Raw genomic sequence first — 22880 nt, 5'->3', positions numbered from 1 at the left:
TAGCGGCCAAAATCAGCTTTTTTAATTAGGCAGCAAAGACCTTATGCTGGACATACAGTATGGCTCTTTGGAGAATCCATAATTTATGAATTTCATCATAGCAGCAGCAACAGCCTGTCCGGCTTCAACAACATTGAAATTAAGTTCCCTCTATTTTGCTGGTTAATGAGAACTGAAACTAAACCATTTTCTTTTCATAACTTCTTTCATATCTTTTTTGAGGCACCACACTGAGTTATGTAACCTTTATTTAAAATCCTAATTTAGTTATTCTTTTACTCAGGTAGTTATTATAAAAGTATTAAATGATTAAAAAAACTGTCAAGTGCTTCATTGAATGATGTAGGATCTATGACACAGCAGAGCCCATAGACTTCCACAGACCATAAACATTTCCTGAATCCTGTCTCATGTTTTCTTACTCTGAGTTTCTGACTATGTTTTAAATACCCGTCACTCCACGAGAGTTTGTCGTTGTAATGGATGCCATTCCTAATGAGGTCATAATGCTTCTTAATGACTCAGATTTCAGGACTTTTTGTTTAAAGTTCATCCCTTTCAAACTAGAAGGACCTTCTGTTTTGTATCTACTCCTTCTGGTCGTAACTGAAGAATTAGACTTCTATTCAAGAACAAGATCGTTTCCTCCTCTAGACATTGTGTCCATTTGGCTTCTTGAATACCATCCCATGTGAAAAATATGTGGACTCCGCCTTTAAAATATTTAATTGACATGTTTCCATGGTGTTTCTAACATGCTTATAGGTTTATAAGATGTTCTTTATAAAATACTTCCTTTCAACTATCCTGCTAAGCTTTATTTTGAAATAGCCTTTATGTTCCTTCCTTGGTGCTAAGGATGAATGTGTTTTTTTAACTCTTCTGGTAATGTGTAAATACGGCTTTGTTCTGAAAGGAGTTTCACATCTTTGTATTTATGTTTTCGTCACTGATCGGAAGATCAGGGGTTCAAACCCAAGTATCACCAAGCTGTCACTCTTGAGCCCTTGAGAAAGACCCTTAACCCTCTGTGATCCAGGGGTACTGTATCAAGGCTGTCCCTGGCTTCCTAATATCGCTGAAATATTTAAATAAGGAATTTCACTGTGCTGTAATGTACGTGTGAAAGTATAAAGAACCTTTATCACAAAATTTCTCGTTGTCATCCAGGGTTCTGTCAGGAATTCTGCCCTTCATGACATCATGAGGGGCCATATTTGAAAACATCTTTATGCAACTTATACAAACCTGTTGGAACAACGTCCATTTTTTTATTGTATTTTTTTTTTCTTTAGCCATGTTTATCATGCTATCCAACTCTTTAACAGTGTAAATAACACCCGCCCTTTAAATCCTACCCAGACACCCTCACTATCTCCAGCAACACTAAAGCCCTCAAGACTGTCACTTTGTCATCAGTTAAATTTTTTTTGCAATTTTGTACCACTTTGTAACTTTGGTTTCTTTCATTAACCTAGCTTTGTTATTTATGTTTTGGAGTCATTATTAAACAAACAAAACAAAACAAAACAAAACAAAACAAAAAACAACCTGCGCGCCCTCTGGTGGAAGTTAAATCCTGAAAGTGAAAGTTCACGTATAGGGACAGTGACAGAAACAGGGACAGGGTTTTAAAGAGCGTTGCTGGAAGATGTGTCTCTCTGTAGGATTAATCGTCGCAGTGTTGATTATTGCATTGTTTTTTAAATATGTGTTGGGGACTTCCGGTCCGTGTCCTTTTGACATCAACGCGATCGAGTCTCCCAGACCAGTGGAGCTGAATAAAAAGGAGAGAAACAAAGTGTTAAAGCAGGGTGAGTGTTAATGGGTGTTTGTACATGTGTATTTACATGGGTTTGTACATATTTCTTCAGACATAAGCTCAATTTACTGTTTTTTTTAAATCATATTTACGAAATAGAAAAATAAAGTACTAAAGGATAGATAGATGTGTATAATCGTGTGTTAGTTATGCATAGACAGACAGACAGACAGACAGGCAATCAGACAGACAGACAGGTAGACAGACAGACAGACAGACAGACAGACAGACAGACAGACAGACAGGCAGGCAGACAGACAGACAGGCAATCAGACAGACAGACAGACAGACAGACAGACAGACAGGCAGGCAGACAGACAGACTGACAGATATCATCAGACAGCATCAGCTTGCGCAATCGCGACATAGTGATGAATTCAATTAAAACGGAAAACAAACACTAAATCTAAAAGCAGCAAATAACAGCAACAGTAAACGATTAAATTTTTTAGTCGCTGTTGTGGTTTCAAGCGAGATATTTTTCAAATATTGTTTTTCCTTTTTTTAATCAAGATTAAAAAAAATTAGATTGCTGCTTTTCTCCATTCCATTCTCTACAACATTTAACTTTCCTGTTTTCAAACGTGATTTACTGCGGATTTACTATACTTTCTAATGCTTGTTTTCAATGTTTGTATATCAAATGTATGCCTATATCATTTAATTAATATACAAAATGTAATTAATTATATATTTTAGTTGCTTATATCTTCACAACTGAACAAAATGTCTGTGTATTTTTCTTTTTAAACAAAAATTGTCAAAACTATGTTATATTACATTTTATATAGATTATTTAAAAATGGGTGTCAACTTGCCATCTGCAATTATCATTAAAAACAATACAAATGTTGAGTTACACAAATTTCTTCACCTTGCATACTCAAATGCTATTTTTTTTGTTTGTTTTTTTCGGGGTTTTTTTGTTTGTTTTTTTTTTTTTTACAGAAAGAAACATCCCATCATAGGTGAATTTGTTCAAAGAGAAATCCTTCATGCAATAATAAGATTTTAGAAATATGACTTCTGCATTTCTTAAGCACATTTTGTACATAAATACGCTGAATTAGGGTTTTATCTAGTTATAATAAACAAAACATTGAATAAAAAAAAATAATAATACAATTTCAAAACCAGATTAATTGAAGCTTTGAACTGAGCAGTGATAACAAGCCAGATGGTCCTTTTTCTCTTTAGTCCAGAGGACAAGGTATCCATGGTTTCCAAAAAGAAATTAAAATTGTATACACTTTGACTCAGTATAGTGATGATATACTATAGAGAGTATATTGATGTTTCTGGATCATGTTCACGCATGCCTTCTTCTTTGCATGATAGAGATTTAACCTGCATTTGTGGATGAGATGGCAATCTGTGTTCACAGACAGTGGTTTCTAGAGGTGTTAATGAGCCCATGCAATGATTTCCATTGCATTGTTTTAAATGCAGTGCCACCTGAGGGTCTGAAGATCATCAGCATCCAATATTAATTTTTGCTCTTGTGTACAGAGATTTCTCCAGATTCTTTAAAACGCTTGATGATATTCTGAACTGTAAATGAGAAGATATTAAAATCTTTTGAAATTGTATGTCGAGGAACATTATTCTGAAATTGCTCAACAATTTGTAGACACAGTCTTTCACAGCTCTGCCCATCTTTACTTCTGCAAGACTCTCTAAGATACACTATTTATACCCAGTCATCTTACTGACCTGTTGTCAATTAACCTTATTAGTTGCAAAATGTTTCTCCAAACGTTTAATTTGAATAAAACTTACTTTTTCGAGACTTGCTGCAGAATTCAATTACCTTATCAATTACCTTATTATCAAAATTACCTATTTTTTTTTTCTCAGTCAAGTTCTATTGTGAATACAATTTATGAGATTTGCAAATCATAGCATTCTGTTTTTATTTACATTTTACACAGTGTCACAACCTTTTTGGAATTGTGATTGTAGATAGATAGGAAGATAAAAGGCTTTCTTAAGGCTTGGTAAAAATTATAGTTAGCACTTTCCTGGTAGCTCAATGGTTAAGGTGTTGGATACTGTATCAGAAGGCCAAAAGTTCAAATCACAGATAACCAACAACTGCTCACTTGTAAGTCACTTTGGATAAGGATGTCTGCCAAATGTCGTAAAAATAAAAATTTACATATCACAATGTGAACTTTGGAGCTCATTGTGACATGCTGTCAGTAGATGATTGGGATTTTATTACATTTGTATGAATAGTATCACAGTATCAGAAATCTGAGAGCACCCTGAGGGATTAAAGGTAGGGGAGGGGTGGTGTGTAAGTGAATATTTATGCAGGACTTATATTTTATTAATGGAATTCGTATGCAGAATACTGTTACCTTAAACATTATTGTTTCTATCCACAGGCTTTTTGGTCAGCAGAGTCCCCCAGGACCTTGACGCCATTGTGATTGGCAGTGGTATTGGTGGGCTGAGCATCGCCGTTCTGCTCGCCAAGGTTGGAAAGAAGGTCCTGGTGCTGGAACAACATGATCGAGCTGGAGGATGTTGTCACACATTCTCTGAGAAAGGCTTTGAGTTTGACATTGGTGAGAACGAAATAGTTTGGGGGATTTGGCTGTTTTTAGTCTCTAGACATCAGTGGTGGACTGTTACAAAGTAAATGTAATTCCTTACTGTATTTAAGTAGCTTTTTCACGTATCTGTATTTTACTGAAGTATTTCCATTTGGGAAGACTTTTCAAGTAAGACTTTTACTTTAACTTCACTACATTTCAAAGTCAAATATCCTACTTTCTACTCAACTACATTTTGCAAAATTAGTCTTTAACTTTTATTTATGAGGAACTAGTCAAGCACACAGCAAGCCACCAATCAGGGTAGAGTGTGCAATCTGTTTTGAACTTGTTTTGAACTTGTTCCCCAACATACAGTTTATCATCAGTTCAACAGCAAGCAGAACATTTAGAAAGAAATAAATGATTGAAAGAAACTCCGTGACTCCAACTTGCCACAGCACCCGTGGGCCCCTTGGTATATTTGCACAGGTTGAAAAGAAGGTTTTGGGCTCATGACAATTTTAATAGATATCAATCAGCGTTTGACTAACTAATATTATCCGATTAATAGATTGGTGTTCTGAGATTAACATTATCACATAAAATGAGTTGATTAGGTAAAGAATCCTAAAACAAAAATGATAATAGGAACATTATAGCCATAATAAATCATAATACTTTGGACACTTGAGTACATTTGAAGGCAAATTCTTTTGTAGTTTTATTTAAGTGAAAGTTTAATGGGAGAAATATTTCATCTAGTGTATCTCTACTTTAACTCAAGTACATGGTTTGTGTACTTCATCCACCATTGCTAGACATATCAGGCATATTTTCATCCTCAGATATAGCACCTGATTGTCTATATACCATATATACTTTAGAACCTTAAAAACCTAGAGTTATTGCAAATCACATACTTTTTCAAGTTTGTTAATTTATATATAATAGAAGCCTATAGGCAGTCTGTTGGCATTAAACCAAGCTATGGTGATGTGTTCCAAATGTAGACAGTTAAACTTGAAATATCTCAGTTTACCTCTGATCAGACATGGATAAAACTGGGAAAGCATAGGGACATGTATTTATTCAAAAGTGTAATTAAAAATATGTAATTATATACATGCTTTGGTGAGATTTCATTTCATGCCTGGCTGAAAAAGTGTACACCTCTACATGTACAGTATAGTATATGCTTACATATAAGATCACATAAGTTTCTCACTGTTTATCACTTGGTCAAGTCAAGTTTTTTTCTATAGCACTTTTCACAACAGACATTGTCTCAAAGCAAGCCGTGGCGATTGTGGCAAGGAAAAACTCCCTTAGATGTTATGAGGAAGAAACCTTGAGAGGAACCAGACTCAAAAGGGGAACCCATCCTTATTGGGTGACATCAAGAGTTTGATCATAAATCTTTCAACAATACAGAACACTGGAGAGTGAGAACTAACATGAGCACTGGAGTGTGTGATTATAGATAATGTTTTTAAAAAAATTCTACAGTCTTCTATAGCCTATATGGTTATAAAACTAGGAGCTACTCACTAACTCATAAAATAGCTCAACATTTGTGATCATCATAGTCCCAAACTTACACAATTTTTGAAGCAAACTGGTTGTTGAGCTTTGTAGTAAACCGGGTTTGAAAAAAATTTTAATTAAATAAAACCTTGCCTGTGAAAACTGTTTATAAATGCCAGATGTGTTGGATAAATGTTGGTTGAAAACACATAAAGGAGCATTGTGTTAGGTTAGACCTCACCTATCCATGCCTCTGCTTTAGGGATTCACTACATTGGTGATGTAGAGGAAAATGGGATGTTTGGCTGCATAGTGGATCAGCTGACCAATGGGCAGCTGCAATGGGAACCAATGGAAAACCCCTTTGACCAGGTGGTTCTGGGACCACCGGAGAACCGGCGCATCTATCCCATTTACAGTGGAAAAGAACGTTTCCTCCAGGAGCTGAAAAAATGCTTCCCAGGAGAAGAGAAAGCCATCGATGAGTTTATGAGACTGGTTCAGGTGGGTTAGACTGTCATGCCAATTTCTTTAGATATTTTTTTTTAGATGGGATGATGACTGACTTGATGTGAAGAATGTCATTTAGATAAAAGTATCTATTATAGTGTGTTTTGTTATTAGACATTATGCACTGACTTGCTGTAATAAATATAAGCACAGCGTTTGCAGGGCAAATAAAGTGATCTGTTGTAATGTCCGAGACTGTAATGAGGTGAAAGGTCATTAGATGATCATTTCGGCATTTAAGCAGAAGGCCCTGTACTGGTTATTTGTGTACAGAGTACAGAGTTGAGTGCACAAGTTTCACCAACCTTTGGATAAACTTAAGTATGCAAAGAAATCACATTATATAAAATACCCATAATGTATAATGGATTTACAAAGTTTATTTACATTTACATTTGTGGCATTGAGCAGACGCCTGTGTCCAGAGCGAAATACAAAAGTGCTTTAAATCTCTAGCAATGAATGAATCTACACTGCATTTTGGATCATTTTCATTGGACGAATAGCCTTTAGAGGTAGACCTCCAGCAGAGAGTTGCAGTAGTCCAGTCTCGAAATAACAAGAGACTGAACAAGCACCTGGGCAGCCTGTGTGGACAGAAATGATCGAATCCTTTGGCTGTTGTAGAGAAGAATTTCGACAAGAACAAGCCACATTAGCAACAAGTGGGGAGAAGAAATTTTTTTTATTCTTAACCCTGCAGGTATGTGGTATCTTTTCCACAGCTGCTTTTATACTTTGCATAAATTACCGTATTTTTCAGACTATAAGCTGCTACTTTTTTCCCATGTTTTGAACCCCGCGGCTTTTACCAACGAAGCGGCTAATTTATGAATTTTCCTGGGTTTTTCCCGGTCAAAAAAGCCAAAAAACTGAACCCCATAACATCAGACCAATGAAATTTCCGAACGAAAACGAAAAAACGCACCTCACCTGTGTTCTGAGCTGCACGGCATCGGGAGAAAAAACTTCCATCGGGTGATTTTTAAACGCACAACGATGCCAAAAGATAAACTCCTGAAAGAAATAGTTGTGAAAGGGAGGAAGACAGTGAACAATGACTTTCTTGGTCGGCTACTGTTTAGATACAAGCCGTTGTAACATGTTGAGTCTGGGTCATGGGAAAGCTCACTAACTCCAGTTGCAACAGAAATCATATAAGCACAGACAGGTTTCCAAAACTCTTTTTTATTTTGCTTTGCAACAGCGTTACGGGTTAGTCAAAGAAACTTAGAAATGAGCATCAGAAAATAACAAGGACAAATATTTGTAAAATTCAGTGGGTGCGGCATAATAAATTTATTATGAAATATAATTTCATAATAAAATTCATATTTTATTTATAATAGCTACCGTAATTTCCGGACTATTAGGCGCACCCATATATAGTCCGAAAATTACGGTAGCTATTATAAATAAAACAAAATATTCGGCAATAAATATCAATGCTGTGCAGTAAGGATGTGCTGTATTGCTGTATTGATCTATTGTTCAATGGTTTTGCAGGCCGGCCTACTTTATAAACTACTGAAAAATATAATAGCCTAATTTCCACCCTTCCTATTGTTTACTGTCTGAGTTCATGCTGTTCATGCTGATTTAATATCCCTATCCAGAAATGTGGCAATAGTGTGTGGACGATGATGATGCTGAAGCTGATTCCGTTCCCAGTGGCTAGGTTTTTGGTTTATACAGGGCTTGCTTATCGCCTGTCCTCCTTCTTCTCCTACGGCTCACGCAGCCTGGCCGAGGTGGTGAACAGTCTCACGGAGAATAAAGATCTCAGAGCCGTGCTCTGCTACATGTTTGCTACTTATGGTGAGTTTACACAGCTAGAGACTGGAGCTGTAGTTTTTTTTTTTTTTATGTTGAACAACTTGATAGTTCATTCAGTATTCTTGGCATATTTTTAAATCTCTTAGAGGTTGACTATGGCATTAAAAAGCTGTATATGTAGATGTAAGATGTTCATTGTGTTTGAAGGCAATCCTCCAAAAGAAGCCAGTTTCTCCTTGCACAGTTTGCTGGTGTGCCACTTTTTAAACGGTGCCTGGTACCCTAAAGGTGGTGCGAGTCAGATCGCCTATAACATGATCCCCATCATCGAGAAGGCAGGAGGAGCCGTGCTTGTCAGAGCTCCGGTCAACCGCATCCTGCTCAATTCTGCCAATGAGGCTATTGGTAATATCAAGAACGTATTTTCTGTTCTTCACTGATTTGCAAGTTTAGGATGCTGCTGTCTAATATTAATTATACACTCAGAAGCCACGAATCTTAGAACCTGAGAGGTTGCACACTTTTCGTGAAACGAAAAACGGCTTCACCTTAAGGCCTGTTACCCCTGCTGAAGCCATGCTGTTTACTGTTTGTCTTTATACTTTCACACCTTTATAGTGAAATGATTTATAATCTCTGGTGTCACATAGAAGAGAATGAGTTTCATTTTGAATCTGGGTCCTACCTCAAATCATCTCAGGAAATTGTTTCCTTTTCACCGGCTTGCTCAAGTACTCTGATCTGATAATGTGATGTGTTTGGATTCCAGGAGTGAGTGTTATGAAAGGGCAAGATGAGGTCCATGTTCATGCTCCCATTGTGATCTCAGATGCAGGAATCTTCAACACCTACCAGCAGCTACTTCCCAAAGAGGTTCAGACTAGGCCAGGTGAGAGAAAGATGGCAGGGACCCGATGGACATGAGAAATAGTTTGGGAAAATATATTTTAATACTAATAACTGTGGTAGAAAAAACTCATGCTTAAACAACATACAAATGGAGAACTATTCAGTCAGAAGAAAAATGAACTTGCAATGCTTTCTATAGTGATGTAAACAATTTCTAGACAGAAAAAAAGACAATACTCTTGTACTCATAGTGAATATGTGACTTCCTGTTTTTTCTGCTCTATCGTAGTCCCTTTCTATGCAGTTAATGTGATTAATAAATCCAAACCATATGATCTGTACTGCATATGTTTGCCTACTAACATTTCTATGTTTTTTGAAAATACTACCTTGCATGCCAGAGATCCAGAAACAGCTGAGCATGCTAAAGCATGGAGATGCCAGCCTCAGCATATTCATAGGTCTGGATGGGACGAAAGAGGATCTGGGCCTTAAATCCAACAACTACTGGCTCTACTGCGAGAATAATCTGGACGAGCTGTGAGTGATACCTCTTCTTTATGTACACCCACCTACGCGCTATATGAATCCTGTCTTAGTCTAACTTAAGTGTATGTTTTTATATAGAGCTTCCGGGTCTGAGTCGTTGTCAGAAGAAACATATTGTGCTTTTTTTTTCCCACCAGGTTTAATGGTTACATGACTGGAAAGAGGGAGGAGTCACTGAAAAGCATACCTTTGATTTTCGCTGCCTCGCCGTCTGCCAAAGATCCAACCTGGGAGCAGAGAAGGCCAGGTAGAAAAAAAATAAGTGGTGATTAGATAGCTAACAGAACAATCTTTTACAATGCTGATTGGATTTGATGTAACACTAGGTGGTTGGTTCAGAAAGGTAATATCTCAGTGGTTAAGACTCTGGGTTACTGATCGAGGTTTCGAAACCTGATCCAAACTTGAACAAGGCTCTTAATCCTATGTGCTCCAGGGGTGCTGTATCATGGCCTGTAAGATATCCTTGAACACTAGTCCTAGATTAGTTTGACCCAGAACACTCAGTTCTTGTCTATATAGACCCTGCGCTCTGACCCCAGCTTCCTAAAAATATATCGAGATATGCGAAGAAAAGAATCTCACTGTGCTGTAATGTACATGTGACAAATAAAGGCTGGACTTCCTCACCAACAGACCTCAATCTGTTAGGTTGGGCAACCATGTATCCTCAACCCTCATTCTAAACACTGGCATCCCACAGGGCTGTGTTTTGAGCCCACTACTCTACTCCCTGTTCACCCACGATTGTGCTCCTCTGTATAACTCCAACATCTTCATCAAGTTTACAGATGACATCACCGTGGTCAGCCAGATCGACAACAACGACGAATCGGGCTACAGGGAAGAGATCCAAAATCTGACAGCATGGTGTGCCAACAACAACCTGACCCTAAATGCCACAAAGACTAAAGAGCTCATTGTGGACTTTCGGAAATCCAACAGTAAGAGACATTTACCAGTCAACATCAATGGAACTGAGGTAGAGCGAGTCTCCAGCTTTAAGTTCCTGGAAATTCACATCTCTGAGGATCTGTCCTGGCAGCAGAACACTTCAGCCCTGGTTAAGAAAGCACAACAACGCCTGTACTTCTTGAGAAGTCTCAATAAATCCCATCTGTCCCCAGGGATTTTAACAAGTTTCTACCGCTCCATCATTGAGAGAATCCTGACCAACTCCATCACTGTACTCAACGTAAAGCCCTGCAAAGGGTAGTCAAAACCGCCCAACGCATCACTGGCACCCAACTATCTGCCACTGAACACCTTCACCACAGCAGATGTCTGCGCAGAGCTCACAACATTATCAAGGACTCTTCACATCCCAGTCTCGGACATTACAACAGATCACTTTATTTGTCCTGCAAACGCTGTGCTCATATTTATTACCGCAAGTCAGTGCATAATGTCTGATAACATTATCAAAGACTCTTCACATCCCAGTCACAAACTGTTTAACCTCCTACTATCAAGAAGGAGATACAGGAACATACGCACCAGAAACAGCAGGTTCAGGGACAGCTTTTTTCCATCCACCATCTCATTACTGAACTCTACACTACACCGCTAGAGCACTACAAAACAAACACAAAACAAAACAAAACACTGTATATAACCTCTGTACTTTACATGTACATATTACATAGTATATCTTTTTTACTCCTCATCTGCACTATTTATTTTATCTATATGTATCTTTATATCCCTAGTGTACATTCTGCCCAACATTTCACATTCATGTATGTGTATATAATGTGTGTATAATATATATATATATATATATATATATATATATATATATATATATATATATATATATATATATATATATATATATATATATTAGACTGTTTATTCAGCTTGCACATTTCTTAAATGCCATAATCCTATAACCTTTCACTTCTGCACATTCCTCTTCAATGCCATAGCCTTAGAACCATTTGTCTGTACTTCTTAAATGTCCACACATTTCTGCACTGTTATAGCCTTAATATTTATTCACTGTACATATGCTTACATATACAGTGAGGAAAATAAGTATTTGAACACCCTGCTATTTTGCAAGTTCTCTCACTTAGAAATCTTGGAGGGGTCTGAAATTGTCGTCGTAGGTGCATGTCCACTGTGAGAGACATAATCTAAAAAAAAAATCCAGAAATCACAATATATGATTTTTAAACTATTTATTTGTATAATACAGCTGCAAATAAGTATTTGAACACCTGAGAAAGTCAATGTTAATATTTGGTACAGGAGCCTTTGTTTGCAATTACAGAGGTCAAACGTTTCCTGTAGTTTTTCACCAGGTTTGCACACACTGCAGGAGGGATTTTGGCCCACTCCTCCACACAGATCTTCTCTAGATCAGTCAGGTTTCTGGCCTGTCGCTGAGAAACACGGAGTTTGAGCTTCCTCCAAAGATTCTCTATTGGGTTTAGGTCTGGAGACTGGCTAGGCCACGCCAGAACCTTGATATGCTTCTTACAGAGCCACTCCTTGGTTATCCTGGCTGTGTGCTTCGGGTCATTGTCATGTTGGAAGACCCAGCCTCGACCCATCTTCAATGCTCTAACTGAGGGAAGGAGGTTGTTCCCCAAAATCTCGCAATACATGGCCCCGGTCATCCTCTCCTTAATACAGTGCAGTCGCCCTGTCCCATGTGCAGAAAAACACCCCCAAAGCATGATGCTACCACCCCCATGCTTCACAGTAGGGATGGTGTTCTTGGGATGGTACTCATCATTCTTCTTCCTCCAAACACGTTTAGTGGAATCATGACCCAAAAGTTCTATTTTGGTCTCATCTGACCACATGACTTTCTCCCATGACTCCTCTGGATCATCCAAATGGTCATTGGCAAACTTAAGACGTGCCTGGACATGTGCTGGTTTAAGCAGGGGAACCTTCCGTGCCATGCATGATTTCAAACCATGACGTCTTAGTGCATTACACCATTACACAAGTAACCTTGGAAACGGTGGTCCCAGCTCTTTTCAGGTCATTGACCAGCTCCTCCCATGTAGTTCTGGGCTGATTTCTCACCTTCCTTAGGATCATTGAGACCCCACGAGGTGAGATCTTGCATGGAGCCCCAGTCTGAGGGAGATTGACAGTCATGTTTAGCTTCTTCCATTTTCTAATGATTGCTCCAACAGTGGACCTTTTTTCACCAAGCTGCTTGGCAATTTCCCCGTAGCCCTTTCCAGCCTTGTGGAGGTGTACAATTTTGTCTCTAGTGTCTTTGGACAGCTCTTTGGTCTTGGCCATGTTAGTAGTTGGATTCTTACTGATTGTATGGGGTGGACAGGTGTCTTTATGCAGCTAACGACCTCAAACAGGTGCATCTAATTTAGGATAATAAATGTAGTGGAGGTGGACATTTTAAAGGCAGACTAACAGGTTTTTGAGGGTCAGAATTCTAGCTGATGGACAGGTGTTCAAATACTTATTTGCAGCTGTATCATACAAATAAATTGTTTTAAAATCATATATTGTGATTTCTGGATTATTATTCTTTTTTTGATTATGTCTCTCACAGTGGACATGCACCTACGATGACAATTTCAGACCCCTCCATGATTTCTAAGTGGGAGAACTTGCAAAATAGCAGGGTGTTCAAATACTTATTTTCCTCACTGTATATCACATGCTGTAAATATACTACACATTTATCTGCACTTTTTGCATGATTGCTACATTTTGCACTTCTGGTAGATGCCAGACTGCATTTTGTTGCTTTGTACCTGTACAATGCAAAGACAATAAAGTTCTATCTATCTATCTATCTATCTATCTATCTATCTATCTATCTATCTATCTATCTATCTATCTATCTATCTATCTATCTATCTATCTATCTATCTATCTATCTATCTATCTATCTATCTATCTATCTATCTATCTATCTATCTATCTATCTATCTATCTATCTTGTTCAGGGAAATCCACAATTACTGTGGTCAGCTTCGCTCCTTACTCGTGGTTTGAGGAATGGAAACATGAGAAGGTCAAGAACAGAGGGGCCGATTATAAAGAGATTAAGGCAGGCATCATCAACACAGTTTTGGAGGTGGTAACTCAGATTTTCCCCAAGATCAAGGACAGGGTATGAATTTTGATTTCTTGTAGTCCTCCATTTACAATAATATCTGTTTCTAAAGTCTTTAGCTTTACTGCAAAAAAAAAAAAAACAGCAAGTGGAAATATGTATTCAAATCAAATCAAATCAAATCAAATTTTATTCATCACATACACATACATACAGGGTACGACATGTAGTGAAATGTTTTGTACGATGGTCCGGCTTGAGGGAATAGGATGGGGGAAGAAAAGGAGGCAGATAAATAACTATAAGGTATAAGAAAGGCTATTAAAATAAAATAAAATATAATATAATAAAATAAAATAAAATAAAATAAAATAAAATAAAATAAAATAAATAAATAAAAGAAAAGAAAAGAAAAGAATATAAGGTATAAAGATATATAGATATATAACAGGATAATGTATGAGCAAATATACATATAAACAGTAAACAGTGTGTAGTGAAAGATGTAAACAAAATAGAAATGTAAACAAATGTAAACAATATGTAAACAATAGGCAATTGTGGTGGGTTGTCCATAAATTGTGAATATGATCAAAAGTGTCGGAGCTAAACCAAATGTAAGGTTATTCAATTTATTTTAAACTATTTTAAATATTTTAATCTACATATAAATCAAAATTTATTATTAGAAAGAAGATTTCAGGTTTTTTGAATTAGAATAAGAAAACTACAAATAAGTAATATATTTTATATTTGGTTCATTTATAATCTTGTAATAATAAATACTATATACATTTGACAATTTGCAGTGTGCAGTGCAGTGCACTTTCTTTTGTCTCTTCCTTCCCCTGTACAGATCGAGTACATGGATGCCGGTACTCCCATCACTAATCAGCACTATTTAGCAGCTCCTAAAGGAGAGAGCTACGGAGCTGATCACTGCACTTCCCGCTTCACTGCAGACGTCTGTGCCACAATCAGACCTCAAACGCCCATCAAAAACCTCTTCCTCACAGGTGTGTGCGTTTTCTAAAAACTTTAGTCTGTGCTGTATCTGTTCTGCTTCACGTAATGTTCTAGGAATATCTCCTTTGGTCCTCTGGCGACCTGCTTATTATTTTTGTTGGTCTACATTTTTCTGTTAGGTCAAGACCTGTGTTCATGTGGTTTTGCGGGAGCCATCGCAGGAGCTCTAGCCTGCGGCTCTGTTGTTCTCGACCGCAACCTTTTTACTGATGTTGATGTCCTTCGAAAGAAACTGAACCATGCCAACTCTAAGAAAGTCCAGTAATCACAGAGCGCAACACGTCTGATTTCCTTTTCTGTACCAGCAAAAAGTACCATTAGAACCAACAGTTTAAGCAAATAAACAACTACAATTATTATCATATAATCTTTATTAAATTACTAATCCCTAACTTTTATTAATATATTACTATTAATGTACTTTTAAGGTATTAAAATAGCACCAAAATGATGGAAACATCATTTTGCAGTTTGTATCAAGATTTTATGCTTTAATTCCAGACCAACATCTCTACGTCTAACAATGATCAAGGCTTTACTAATGAAAAAACTAATAAAGTAGATATCGACTGGATAAAACTTGTTTGAACCAGCATTTGTGGTTTAATTTTGAAATATTGACTTGAATACTTACAGAGCCTGAAAAGACTATTGTCCTATAGCATTTTTTTTTCAGCCACTCTGAATATACTCAAATCCAAAATGACTAACTGGGAAACCCTCATTCAAAGCCAGATTGTAAGACATCAATAACATAGGATTTAACTGTGCCTTCAAATCTTGTCGATTTGTGAATCTCAAGTTAAGTGAAGCACTTTATTTGAGTAATTTTAGAAAAGTTATATTGATTATTGACGGTTCTTTAACTTGATTAGTGTTTGGTCTTTTGATCACATCGGGGGTTGTTAAATAATCCCAAACTTTCTGCTTTCTTGAGTTATATGAAGATTAAATAATTATATTCATATTGAAGTCTTTGCATTTACATACTATGCTTATATTCTTTTTTTATATATATATATATATATATATATATATATATATATATATATATATATATATATATATATATATATATATATATATAAAATCGAATATTTAGGACTTGGAATTAATTTTTTTAATTTTGGGGGGGGGTTATTTGCTATAAATCTCATCTATTCCGGTTTAATAGGAGTGTGCATGATATGCACGAAAATGTTAATGGAAACACTGTACCGTGGTGCTCTAAAAAAAAAAAAAAAAAACAATAAACCAGCTTTGCAGTTTTCATACACATTTGCTGTCTTTTTATTAAAACATCAATCTTGAGCGACTTGCAAAAATCTTTATAATTAAACTTAAATATGAATTTTGTAATCAGAGTTTTACAGCCATGTTAGTCTTTTGCTTTTGGTGTTACTGGTTTTCTATGTTAAGCACAACCTACTGATAGTGGTGCCAGTGGGATTAAGCCTCTTCTTCTTTACCTAGTTTGTTCCAACAGGTACTCAGAAATGAACCCTGACCTTCTGATTATTAACACAAAGTCTTAATCTTTTAACCACAGTGACCACCACCCAATCTGACTGGGTCCCAACATGGACCAAATCTACCTCTGCAGAACTTTGCGTATGCTTTTCAATGATGTTGAACTGCACACGCATCTTTTATTAAAATTTTTTTTTTTACATTTTCACTAGCCTAACTTTGTTGTTTGTTTGTAAGTAATGTCTTTTTGGTTTTCTTTTGTTGAAAAAATTATTGATGCTCCCTGCCCACTCTACAGGAAGTCCAGAGTAAGAAAAAGGGCCCAGAAAATCACCCTGGATCCCTCACATTCAAGCCATATATTTTTTTACTTTTGCCGTCTGGCCGAGGCTACAGAGCACCAAGCACCAAGACCACCAGGCACAGGAAAAGTTTTCCCCCCAGGCAATAAAATAAAACATACGTGAAATACCACTTTTATTATTCTAATTCTGTACTTTATACTTTTAGTCTTATTAATTAATTAATTAATTTAGTTGTTTATTTATTTGTTTATTTGTTTATTTTCCGAATGCAACTGGAAGCTTCTTTCACCAAAAAAAAAAAAAAATCCTTTTAAGTGCAAACAAACTTGGCGATAAAGCTCTTTCTGATTCTGATTTATGCTTGCAATTTATTAAATGTAATTATTTTTTGCTTGGAGTTAGAATGTCATTGTATTGTGTAACACACCTTTCCTAAAAGATATGATCTTTCGATCTTTATTCTAAACAGGACAATGCAGCAGCACTTGTTGTTCTTTCTCTTCCCTTTCACCTCCTCATCTGTACATTCTCATGCACTCATTATCTTATAGTCACTGCTTCCAGTCTAACAGTGTATATTATCTAAAGTGCATTCTTCTCCAGAATACAAATCTCACCTATTACTGACCTCTGAGTTTGGTTGCCAGATTGAGTGTTTACGGTCTTTCCTAACTAACTTACCATTCAATTTCAACGTATGTGGGGATATTGGTGAATCTGGCACCCCATGTCTGGAACGAGGGATGGGATTTTTTTTTCTGGCTTAATGCAGATGTCTTTTCTCATTAACACGTTTTTGATTTTTTAGATCCAAAATAAGCAAAAGGTATGTATGCATGTATTTATTTGTTTATTTATTTAGATCTTGCAATTGCTAGTTTGCTTCGTTGACCTGAAAATGCATGAACTCAGCAAGTTTTAGAATTTTATTTAAAAGTTTTTATATATATTTATTATTTATTTATAATATCAATAAAAGAACCAACAGACTTTCCTATAGGACGTCAGTATTTCCAATTACATCTTTGCTAAATTGTGAAGTTAAAGTTTTTATATGTTAATAACACGGCCAAGTTGATTTCACAACAATCCCGAATGGCAGTAGGTCACGTGACCTTTAGCTTTCCCTTTTTAAAACATGTATTATTTCTTTCTTGCATTGTTATCTTTTATTATTATTACTTTTATTATTATTTATTTATTTTTTCTAGAAATATGGATGAGGCCACTTCAAATTATGAAATCTTAGCGGAAATTGGGGCGGGCGCCTACGGCACGGTATACAAAGCGAGGGATCTCGTGGAAAAACAGCGCCTCGTAGCGGTGAAGAAGCTGAAAATCAGCGCAGAACAGCACTTAGGCATCCCGAATCTTATGATCCGCGAGGTGGCGCTATTGCGGAAAACGGGACTTTTCGACCATCCAAACGTAGTGAAGTAAGTAGAAAAAATCAATATCAATAAATATCATTTACTCAGTATGACCACAAGAGGGCGCGCAGTGTGGACTTTAACTAGTCACCAGATTGGGGTTAATTAGGCACGACATATTGAACCATAATCTTCTTCCTTTGGTTGCTCCTTTTTGGAGTCACCACAGCGGATCATCCGTCTCCATTTCAGTCTGTCCTCTAGATCTTCATACAACTGAGCTGTTTGCTCAAGAGCCCAGCAGTGGCATGGTGGGATTTGAACTCACGACCTTCTGATCAGAAGTTCAACTTCACTTTAACTTAGACACTGAGATACATAACACTTCCCCATGTGATTGTACTTCTTCTGTTAAAACAAAGAAACAAACAAAAATGTATTCTATTCTTTTATTTTTTTCTCCACCTCTTCTCTCTGCAACCACACCACTCCACTGCCCTCCCTCTCATTCACACACATGTACTCTGTCATACTCCTACTGACTTTCATTCCCCTTCTCTCCAGCACGTATCTCCACCTCTCCAGGCTCTTCTCAACCTGCTCCCTACTCTCACCACAAATAACAATATCATCCGCAAACATCATAGTCCACGGAGACTCCTGTCTGACCTCGTCCTTTAACCTGTCCATCACCACTGCAAACAAAAAGGGCTCAGAGCCGATTCTTGTTGAAGTCCAACCTCCACCTTAAACCAGTCTGTCATTTCTACTGCACACTTTACTGCTGTCACACTGTCCTCATACATGTCCTGCACCACCCTCACATACTTCTCTGACACACCAGACTTCCTCATACAATACCACAACTCCTCTCTCGTCACCCTGTCGTATACTTTCTCTAAATTTACAAACACACAATGTAACTCCTTCTAACCTTCTCTATACTTCTTCATCAGCATTCTCAAAGCAAATAAGGCGTCTGTGGTGCACACTCCTTTTCCATTCCTCAGGCATCCTCTCACCCTCCAAAATCTTGTTAAACAATCTGGTTAATAACTCCACTGCCATCTCTCCTAAACATCTCCTAGCTTCTACCAGTATGTTATCTGGTCCAACCAACTTTCCACTCATCATCCTCCTAATTGCTGCTCTCACTTCCTCCTTACTAATCCTATCCACTTCTTGCTTCACCATCTCCACACCATCCAACCTTCTCTCTCTCTTATTTTCTTCATTCATCAGCTGCTGAAAATACTCCCTCAATCTTCTCAACACATGCTCCTCACTAGTCAACACATTTCCATCTCCATCCTTTATTGCTCTAACTTTTAGCACATCTGTAGCACATGCCTGACCAATCGGTACAAATCCTTTTCTCCTTCCTTAGTGTCCAACTTCTCATACAGCTCCTCATATGCCTTTTCCTTTGCTTTAGCCACATCCCTCTTCACCTGCTGCTGCATCTCTGTCTGACCTCTTTCCTGAACCTCACACATCTTATTCTTCTTTCAGTCCATGAACACACGTCTACCTTTTCTCCTCTCCATCATATCAGCTATCTCTCTCCCTTTACCAGTCATGTTACTAACATTTAAAGTACCAACCCGAACCTCCACTCTCCTACACTTCTCCTTTCCCTGCTGTCTCTTTAGACATCCTCCTTTCCTTCTCCTCCTTGGCCAACAATAGCCCAATTTCCACCGGTACCCTGTTGGCTAACAATACCTGTGGCGGTCGTTGGTAACCCGGGCCTGGGTAATAGTCCTAAAAGCAGCTATATTTTTATCACTAACCTTTTCTGTAGTTGATAAAATTTCTATTAAAACATGATCTTTCTGAAGGTTGTTGGACGTATCAGCTAGTCTGAGGAAGACAGGTTTGGACCTGACGCTGGTGTTTGAGTACATTGATCAGGATCTGTCCTCATTTCTCAGCACAGTGTCTGAGGACGGTTTGGAGAGAGACAAAATAAAGGTGAGAGAACCTCTATCACTGAGGTGTTCATGTTTTATTTGTCAGTAGAGATGTACATTGTATGAAAAAAAAGTTTGTGGACACTTGAACCCTAAGATTAGCATGTTCTTTTTGAACATCCCATTGCACATTTACTCCCTGTTTGCTGTTATTATGACCTCCACTCTTCTGAGAAGATGTTTTACCAAATTATGGAGTGTGCTCTGTGCTCATTCAGCCACAAGGGTGTTAGTAAAGTCAGGTACTGATGTAGGTGTTCAATAGGGTTGAGATCAGAGCTTCATAGCAGGCCACTCAAGAGCTTCCTTTGTTTTGAGAAGAACCTTATATGTCTTGAAAAGTCAGGTGTCTGTTTGTTCCTCTTACATTTATTCTAAGGGTATTGAATGTGGCCCTCATGTAGTATCAAAGATATGTTTTCCTCTCCTGTAATTTTTAAGGATGTAATGCGGCAGCTGCTGAACGGCCTCGACTTCCTCCACACTAACATGATCATTCACCGTGACCTGAAGCCCTCTAACGTTCTGCTAAGCAGCCGTGGCAAGGTGAAGATTGCTGACTTTGGCATGGCCAGGATCTACACTCAGTCTATCGCCCTGACGCCTTGCGTGCGTACACCCTGCATCCTTCTGCAATTTTACATTGCACGGTGGTCACCTTACTTACTAAAATGTTGGTCTTTATGTGTGCATAGGTAGTGACTTTGTGGTACAGAGCTCCTGAGGTGTTGCTCCTCTCAAATTACATGTCCTCTGTGGATATCTGGAGCGCAGGCTGCATCTTTGCGGAGCTCTTCCTGCTAAAGTGAATGCACGCACAGTGACGCAAAAACTTTCGTTGTGTGTTGTTCTTGAATTGATGCACGTTTTTTTTGTCACACAGACCTTTGTTCCAAGGATACACTGAAGTCCAGCAACTTCAGAAGATCTTTGAGTCAGTACAAGTTTTATTTGTAGACATTTTTTGTATTGAGGCTAAAATCAAGTTTTGAATCTTGTTTTTGTGCCCCACAAACATATATTTAAAGGGTGATTGAGTTACCTGGTGAAGAGGACTGGCCAGAAGAAAGCCCTATCTGCTATAATCCAGCCTGGGCTACACGAGATGCCACCTCTCAGCTGCTGCCGAACCTGACTGTTGAGGAGAACAACCTACTTATTGTGAGTGTTCCTTATAGCTTTACCTGATGCCGATTTGCTAAGTAAAAGACAGGAGCGGCAGTGGTGTCTTAGTGGGTTGTGTAGCTGTTTTGCAGCTCCAGGGTGTCTTGTTTCTTTTGGCTTCTCTGGTTTCCTCCTTTTAAAAAATATTGCAGACTCTACAATGCCCTGAGGTAAATAAGCTTGGGAATATGTGTATGCATTTTGACCTGAGATGCACTGATGTCAGAAAAAATGACTGAATTAATGAATGAATAAATGAACGAACAATTTTTGATACCTTTATTTGTAAAAAAAAGTATATTTTCTTCATTTTCTCCTCCATATAGCAATGCTTGGCCTTTCATCCAACCCAACGCATCTCTGCATTTGGAGCTTTAGACCATCCTTTCTTGTCTGGCCCATAAACGTAAAAGCACAGAAAAATAAAAGTTCAGCAAGATGACAAGAAGACATGCTACAAGGAAGGGGCCTGATGGTCGCAAGGGGATTTTACTCAGGTGGACACATGTTGGTATGCTGTTATAGAAAAGATGACAAGGTGGTGTGATTGACATCGTCACGTTAATATTACCACCCCAAAGTTGATCGTTTGCATATAACAGTATGTCCCAAATTCTTACTATTCCTATTATACTTCAAAAAAAATTTCTAATAGCAAAAGTCAAGGTTGTGGACCAAGTTCCTTCATACTATAGGAAAAAAACATTCATATAAGAAACAGCATAGCTATAAATTTGGTATGGCATAATACATTTTAAAGTATGCATTCTAGCCAAATGAGAATCAAGCACCAATTGGTGGCATTTAAAGTACAGGTCTAGAGGTCACAATCATTTGTGTCTTATTATGTAGGAAAAGACAACAAGATTGAGCGAATTAGGTCCACGTTTGGCTAAAACTTGTTACTGCTACAATCAAGGATCTTTAAGTAGCAAAGGAATGAAGGTCCTTGATGAATATTCTTCTGTTCAAGTTTTATAGAACTGTGGAAAAAACATTTCTGTAGTTGTTTAGTGTTGTTTGATGAAACTATTTGTACCTACTGTTAAAGTACTGTTGAAGTTTGTGTTTAATACCAGCCTTTTTTTATGTCATTCTAAGATGTGGTGTTACAGGATTTCCACACTGTAGAAAGTGATTACAGAGAGCAAATAAAATGATCGACACTTTATACTATTATACACAAAGCAGTCACGTAAATAATAATGCTTCCTATTAAAATCGTATTATTAAGGACTGAAAAGTAAAACTGTATTATAGCTATAGCCAAAACCCTTTGATGTATCCAAATATTAGGTAGTTCATAAAGGTTTATGTTATTAAAATCACAGGGTAGTAAACACTTGTTTAGCTGAAGTGAAATTGCTCTCAAAGAAAGCAACTTGTTTGTTCACAACACAGTTCAGGGTTTTTTTTGTTGTTTTTTTGGTTCCATATGTTTCCCTGAAATGTTCTATTTCTAATATTGAATTGTACTGAATACAGTTCTGTAAGTGTTTGTTGGTTTTTATAAAGCAAATTGTTTTAGTACTGAATTTGATGGCTCATTGTGTGATATTTTATTTGCAATCTTTCAATGCACCAGAATTGTTTTTATGTATAATTGATTTTAATTGCAAATGACTATCTGTATAAGCCCTGTTCTCACAGCAGGTAATCCAGCCAGACCCCCAAAGTGTTTATGTATATGTAAAATACAGTATATAACTTTTTTTCATGGTTCAAATATTTTGGTCTCAAATGTCAGCTTTACCACAGGGCTAGTGTAAAAGAATAACATGTACGACATGTTTCGCTGCCAATAGCAAAAATATGTAACCGTGACCCTGGAATACCCTTATTTGTTATTTTTCATTGTCCTAATAAACCCACTTTAGTAAAATTATGTGTGTTGGAAGTTGAGAAAACACTAATATGTGCAGAACTGTGGTGGATCCTATTGTTGGACAAA

At 37.4% G+C, this 22880-nt stretch overlaps 2 protein-coding genes and 1 long non-coding RNA gene across 3 annotated transcripts; 2 read left to right on the top strand and 1 right to left on the bottom strand.

Moving 5' to 3' along the window:
* Positions 1-1567: 1567 nt before the first annotated feature.
* On the top strand, positions 1568-15226 carry LOC310740476 (all-trans-retinol 13,14-reductase-like). The gene is made up of 11 exons (XM_083567279.1): positions 1568-1814; positions 4213-4395; positions 6152-6393; positions 8016-8217; positions 8383-8580; positions 8945-9064; positions 9426-9564; positions 9711-9820; positions 13512-13678; positions 14478-14637; positions 14767-15226. Exons 1-11 carry the CDS (start codon positions 1652-1654, stop codon positions 14910-14912), a joined length of 1830 nt encoding a protein of 609 aa, XP_083423405.1. The 5' UTR covers positions 1568-1651; the 3' UTR covers positions 14913-15226.
* A 504-nt stretch (positions 15227-15730) lies between these two features.
* On the bottom strand, positions 15731-18708 carry LOC310740494. The gene is made up of 2 exons (XR_014537667.1): positions 18196-18708; positions 15731-18161 (listed from the first exon to the last, which is right to left on the bottom strand). It is a non-coding gene; the product is annotated as an uncharacterized lncRNA (long non-coding RNA).
* Positions 16071-22811, top strand: cdk21 (cyclin-dependent kinase 21). Its single transcript, XM_083567283.1, has 7 exons — positions 16071-17858; positions 19634-19766; positions 20207-20374; positions 20461-20570; positions 20649-20699; positions 20794-20926; positions 21256-22811. Exons 1-7 carry the CDS (start codon positions 17518-17520, stop codon positions 21331-21333), a joined length of 1014 nt encoding a protein of 337 aa, XP_083423409.1. The 5' UTR covers positions 16071-17517; the 3' UTR covers positions 21334-22811.
* Positions 22812-22880: the final 69 nt, after the last annotated feature.

This window comes from Silurus aristotelis (genome assembly GCF_946808225.1).
Source record: "Silurus aristotelis genome assembly, chromosome: 17".
In the NCBI taxonomy this organism is placed as follows: domain Eukaryota; kingdom Metazoa; phylum Chordata; class Actinopteri; order Siluriformes; family Siluridae; genus Silurus; species Silurus aristotelis.
Note: the sequence above shows the minus strand (reverse complement) of the source record. Positions and strands in the feature narration are given on the sequence as shown.

Coding starts and splice junctions, on each gene's coding strand:
- LOC310740476 (XM_083567279.1), top strand. CDS start 1,652: ATGTGTCTCTCTGTAGGATTAATCGTCGCAGTGTTGATTATTGCATTG. Junction 6,394..8,015: donor AGTTTATGAGACTGGTTCAG/GTGGGTTAGACT, acceptor ATCCCTATCCAG/AAATGTGGCAATAGTGTGTG. Junction 9,565..9,710: donor GAGAATAATCTGGACGAGCT/GTGAGTGATACC, acceptor TTTTCCCACCAG/GTTTAATGGTTACATGACTG.
- cdk21 (XM_083567283.1), top strand. CDS start 17,518: ATGGCAGTAGGTCACGTGACCTTTAGCTTTCCCTTTTTAAAACATGTA. Junction 19,767..20,206: donor TGGAGAGAGACAAAATAAAG/GTGAGAGAACCT, acceptor GTAATTTTTAAG/GATGTAATGCGGCAGCTGCT. Junction 20,375..20,460: donor CTATCGCCCTGACGCCTTGC/GTGCGTACACCC, acceptor ATGTGTGCATAG/GTAGTGACTTTGTGGTACAG.